Raw genomic sequence first — 6,272 nt, 5'->3', positions numbered from 1 at the left:
GCTTCCAGCATATGGCAATGCCGCCTTCCCCCAACCCTGCGAAAGGCAGCGGTGGCTCTTCACCGGCATACGTATGCACAGCATCCTGCGGCTACAGTGAGCCGTACCACTCGCCACTTATCGCATCGTCACACAGCGTGGCCTCAGCCCAGGGAGGAGGAGGAGGACCCCGGGGTGCGGAGCGCTCCGATAGTCAGGCCAGCATGGTCAGCATGGGTGTCCCCACCGAGGAGGAACTGACTGGACGCTGGAGGCAGCTGAGCGTAGAGGACATCAACTCGTACTCCTTCAACCGCAACCCGGGCCGTGTATCTCCCTACAGCTTCTCCGAGCAGCACTTTGCCATGGGCCCGGCCAAGATTAAACTTGGGCCTCTCTACAGCAGCTTCCAGGAGGGGGACGATAATGTCTTCCTCCACAGCCATGTGCTGGACCAGTGCTTGGCTGCTGCCGCCGGTGGTGGCCTCTCACCCAGCCCCAGTCCCAGTCCCAAACACCCCAGCCTGGGCCTGCGGGGCAAGCCGGACAATCCCCCGCCCCTGTACAGAGCCAAGGTAGACAGCCAGGACTCAGAGTGCAGCCTGCAGTTCCTCTCAGGGAGCCTTAAGGATAAGGAGAGTGGGGCTGCTGGAGCGGCAGGGGGGAGCATGAACAAGGAATACGTGGACGTGAGCCCCAACAGCTCAGCTGAGTCCGTACACCACCAAAGCTCCCTGGAAGCCTCCAGTCTGCAGCACTACCAGAGGGAGAGAATGAGGCCCAGCCCTAGCCCGGCACTTCCCAAAAAGAGTTCTCAACAATACCAAAAATTTGGAAGTACAGGAACAGGACTGAGCAGGAAGGACAGTCTGACCAAGGCCCAGCTGTACGGCACCCTCCTGAATTGAACCGCTCAGTAACTGACAGGTATAATGCATTATGATGTAGTTATAATGCAATATGATGCGGTTATAATGCATTATGATGCAGTTATAATGCATTGTAAGACTTGTCATAAGCACGTATGACCCCCTTAGAAATTCTTAATATTATCTCAATGTCTAAATGATAGCAATTTTGAAAATGTGTTTCATAAAAGGACTTAACAAACTGTAAACCTTGTAATAAGACATGAAAGCTCATACGTGCTTACAACAAGTAATAAAGCATTATACCTGCCGGCTTGAAGTAGTGTTACCAACAGCTTCTCCTCTTATGCATGATGATTGTGTAGGTCTCCATGTTTCCTGTGGCAAACACACAGTTGGTGTGGATGTGAGATGTTCTTGTAATCCGGCGAAGGCACGTTTCAAGCTGTATGAGAAGCTACACAGCTGTTGTTGTTGTTTTGGCTGTTTGTTTATGTCATGATGCGGTGTAGTTATCAGAGATAACAGCCACTAGATTTCCGTACCTTTTCTTACAGTATATCATCCCTTAGTCTCTCAGACAGCCATTCAGCAAGCTCAAAGCTATTTTGTGGAAGGCTCATAAATCAAATTATCCCTTAACAATGACAGTATTGAGGCAGTAACTACTCTACATATACTATTAGCATTTGAAGTATGTCAGTAAAACATGCCATTTAGTACCAAGCACATTGGTATCCTTTAGTACCAAGCATAACACGTCCCATTCATTTGGGCAACAGACTGACTATTAGAACTTCATTAGCATGGCATAACACCAACTAAAGGCCATCCATTATGTATATGATGTCCTGCTTCCAAGGCCTCATTTTCTCATCGACAAACTGCATGTTAATTATGCATATATGAATGGACTGGTTCTTCTAGGCGGCAAGTCATGGATAGCTCCTGAACATTAGAGAGGCACGACAGAAATAAATGTTCCTTTCTCTCACTCAATTAGCATATTTATACTTAGGAGGAACACGCCTGAGAAATACATTCAGCATGTATTGGAATTAGATAAATCAAAGGCAGATTTAAAATACATATACTGTCGGTAACACAATATCAAAGACATAGTATACATGTAAATACAACAACTGTAAAGTTGGTGGCGCAGTATGGGGTATTTTCCTGCCGCTAATACTAACAATATAAAGGAATATATTTACAATATGATTGGCAGGAAAGTACGCCCACAGAGCAGACATTGACAAGAGATAAATGATTTAAAAAGTTGCACAGCAGGTTGTCCAATATTCCATGTATCCAGGCTAGTGTTACTCTGTATGAATATTTCATGTAGGAATTTGGCCCAAAGCACCCAACGTTTTAATGCCCAAATTGGAAAAGAGCATGAATTCAATGCTGTTGCTTGAATTCATGAATACCCAACAACTAGTAAGTACATTTTGCCTTAATTCTGTTCAGTAGCTAGTCTACTCCTTTACTACAAGTCTGACAGTGGTGTGTGTATATATATATATATATGAGTGTATGTATATGTATACAGTGCCTATAGAAAGTCTACAACCCCCCTTGGATTTCATCAAATTTTATTGTCTTACAAAGTGACATTAAAGATGATTTAATTGTATTTTTTTTGGTCAACAATCCACACAAAATATTCTCATCTCAAAAGTGTTTTTGTTGTTGTTGATTAATGAAAAAAAAATACTAATACACCTTGATTGATAAGTATTCACCCCCCTGAGTCAATATGTGATAGAAATACCTTTGGCAGTGATTACAGTTGTGAGTCTTCTTCTCATAAGAGCTTTGCATACCTGGATTGTGCAATATTTGCACACTATTCTTTTCAAAATCCTTCAAGCTCTGTCATGGTGTTTGGTATCATTGCTAGACAACCATTTTCAAGTCTTGCAATAGATTTTTCTAAACTGTATTCCTTCGCTGTGTTTTTTGTTGTTGTTGCAATATTACTTTAGTGCCTTGTTACATAAATATATGCATGTATTGGAATATTTTTATTCTGTATATTTGTATTCTTCTTTTCACTCTGTAATTTACAGTTGAAGTCGGAAGTTTACATACACTTAGGTTGGAGTCATTAAAACTCGTTTTTCAACCACTCCACAAATTTCTTGTTAACAAACTATAGTTTTGGCAAGTCGGTTACGACATCTACTTTCTGCATGACACAAGTAATTTTTCTACCAATAGTTTACAGACAGATTATTTCACTTCTAATTCACTGTATCACAATTCCAGTAGGTTGGAAGTTTACATACACTAAGTTGACTGCCTTTAAACAGCTTGGAAAAATCCAGAAAATGATGTCATGGCTTTAGAAGCTTCTGATAGGCTTATTGACATAATTTGAGTCAATTGGAGGTGTACCTGTGGATGTATTTCAAGGCCTACCTTCAAACTCAGTATCTTCACTTGACATCATGGGAAAATCAGTCAGGGAGTTAAAGCTTGGTCACAAATGGGTCTTCCAAATGGACAATGACCCCAAGCATACTTCCAAAGTTGTGGCAAAATGACTTAAGGACAACAAAGTCAAGGTATTGGAGTGGCCAATCACAAAGCCCTGACCTCAATCCTATAAAAACGTTGTGGGCAGAACTGAAAAAACATGTGAAAGCAAGGAGGCCTACAAACCTGACTCAGTTACACCAGCTCTGTCAGGAGGATTGGGCCAAAATTCACCCAACTTATTGTGGGAACCTTGTGGAAGGCTACCTGAAACGTTTGACCCAAGTTAAACCATTTAAAGGCAATGCTACCAAGTACTAATTGAGTGTATGTAAACTTCTGGCCCACTGGGAATGTGATGAAAGAAATTAAAGCTGAAATAAATCATTCTCTCTACTATTATTCTGGCATTTCACATTCTTAAAATAAAGTGGTGATCCTAACTGACCTAAGACAGGGAATTTATACTAGGATTAAATGTCAGGAATTGTGAAAAACTGAGTTTAAATGTATTTGGCTAAGGTGTATGTTAACTTCTGACTTCAACTGTAAGTCATTATTGTGGAGTCACTCCATTGTTGTTGAGCCATCGTCCGTTTTCTTCCATCACAACCATTGAACTCTGTAGCTGTTATAAAATCACCAATGGCCTCATGGTAACATCACTAAGCAGTTTCCTTCCTGTCCTGCAGCTCAGTTCAAAACGACGACTGCATCGTTGATGTGTCTGGGTGGTTTAATACATCATCCATAGCATAATTACTAACTTGACCATGCTTAAAGATATATTCAATGTCTTATTTGTTATTGTTACCCATATAGCAATCACTGTGTTTTTTTATGAGGCTTTCAAAAGGCTGGTCTTAGTAGTTGAATCTGTGCTTGAAATTCCTTACTTGACTGAGGGACCTTACAGATGTTATATGGGGGACAGAGGAAGGGTTAGTCATTTAAAAATCATCTCACAGAGTGAGTCCTTACAACTTATGATTTGTTAAGCCACATTTTATTTCTGAACTAATTAAGGCTTGTCTAAAGGAAGGGGTTGAATACTTATGCATTGACTATATTTTAGTTGTTGCATATTATTATTATTGGTAAAAAAAATGTAGAATTAAAAATGTTAACTTTGACATTTTGGATTATTTTGTGTAGCTCAATTACAAAAACATTACAATTAAATCTATTTCAATCCCACTTTGTGACGCAACAAAATGTGAAAAAAGTTCAAGGGGATGTAGACTTTCTTTAGGCCCTGTATGTTGTTAAAAATACCATTAATATACCAGCCAGGTTTTCTGCTCTACAATCCTGAACATTGTCGGCAGCAGCCACATTGATCTCTAACCAAAAGAAAGCACTTCTTGCTCTGACAAGTCCTCTCACTGTGGCGATTTATTTTGGGAATAAACTTCCCCCAAAACTTTATGACCGAGATACATTGTTCATGCCCTGGACTCAGGATACCATCTGGGGGACGTGGACACCTCCAAAATACTGCTGAAGCCAGGGACAGAGAGGGCAAAGAGGCGACGCCTCCCCTCTGTGCGCTAGCGTAACTGTAGCTCTTCCACCAGGCGTCCATTTTGGTTCTTTGTGTCCGTTTTTGCAGAGGTGACATTGTGAACAGACCTGATGGTTTCCCTAAAGAGCAACAGTACTTCAATCTTAACTACTGTACAGAAGGGACCGAGATTCTGACCCCCATAGACAGAGTATTTTTTTTGTGGATGTAACATAAGAAAATGTAAATATATGTAATCATTACTATTGATATTTTTATCCTGGTTAAGTTGATGTTCTTTAATTTTGACCCCTGAATAAATATCCACCTGTCCTGTTCTACCTCAGACTCCGTACGACAAATTACTTTTCAAGGAACAACAGGGCAGCTGGTTGTTTGATGCATGTTTCTATATTTTTGCTGTATGTTTATTTACTTAATAAAGAGGAGTATTGGACTGACATTTTGTGATCACCTATCATAATTATACACTGAGTGTACACAACATTAAGAACACCCTCCTACTATTGAGTTGCACCCCCCCTCCTCCTTTTGCCCTCAAAAAACATCTACAAGGTGTTGAAAGCTTTCCACGGGGATGTGTTGAATCCAGTGCTTCCCAAAGATGTGTCAAGTTGGCTTGATGTCCTTTGGGTGGTGGACCATTCTTGACACACACAGGAAACTGTTGAGCTTGAAAAACCCAGCAGCATTGCAGTTCTTGACACAAACCGATACGCCTGGCACCTACTACCAGTGGTCTAAGTACTTAAGTAAAAATACTTTAAAGTACTACTTAAGTAGTTTTTTGGGGTATCTGTACTTTACTATTTATATTTTTGACTATTTTTACTTTACTACATTCCTAAAGAAAATAATGTACTTTTTACTCCATACCTTTTTCTTGACACCCAAAAGTACTTGTTACATCTTGAATGCTAAGCAGGACAGGAAAGTGGTCCAATTCACACACTTATCAACAGAACATCCCTGGTCATCCCTACTGCCTCTGATCTGGAGAACTCACTAAACACACATGCTTCGTTTGTAAATCATGTTGGAGTGTGCCTCTGGCTATCCGTAAGTAAATTAAAAAAACAAGAAAATGGTGCCGTCTGGTTTGCTTAATATAAGGAATAACAAATTATTTATACTTTTACTTTTGATACTTTAGTATATTTTAGTAATTATATTTACTTTTGATACTTAAGTATATTTTAAACCAAATACTTTTAGACTTTTACTCAAGTAGTGTTTTACTGGGTGACTTTTGCTTTTACTTGAATCTTTTTCTATTAAGGTATTTTAACTTTTTCTCAAATATGACAATTGGGTACTTTATCCACCACTGCCTACTACCATACCCCCTTCAAAGGCACATACATTTTTTGTCTTGCCCACTGACCCTCTGAATGGCACAAATGGCTTAAAAATCC

At 40.2% G+C, this 6,272-nt stretch overlaps 1 protein-coding gene across 1 annotated transcript in view; it reads left to right on the top strand.

Annotated features, from left to right (window-relative positions):
* The window catches only part of LOC115172159 (brain-enriched guanylate kinase-associated protein-like), a 39,640-nt gene extending 38,722 nt beyond the window's left edge, over positions 1-918 (top strand). Inside the window, exon 6 of the mRNA XM_029729319.1 lies at positions 1-918. This exon is cut by the window's left edge and continues 697 nt beyond it. Coding sequence (XP_029585179.1) covers positions 1-887 — 887 coding nt within the window. The 3' untranslated portion in view covers positions 888-918.
* The last annotated feature ends 5,354 nt before the right edge of the window (positions 919-6,272 follow it).

This window comes from Salmo trutta, chromosome 33, assembly GCF_901001165.1.
Source record: "Salmo trutta chromosome 33, fSalTru1.1, whole genome shotgun sequence".
Classification (NCBI taxonomy): domain Eukaryota; kingdom Metazoa; phylum Chordata; class Actinopteri; order Salmoniformes; family Salmonidae; genus Salmo; species Salmo trutta.
Note: the sequence above shows the minus strand (reverse complement) of the source record. Positions and strands in the feature narration are given on the sequence as shown.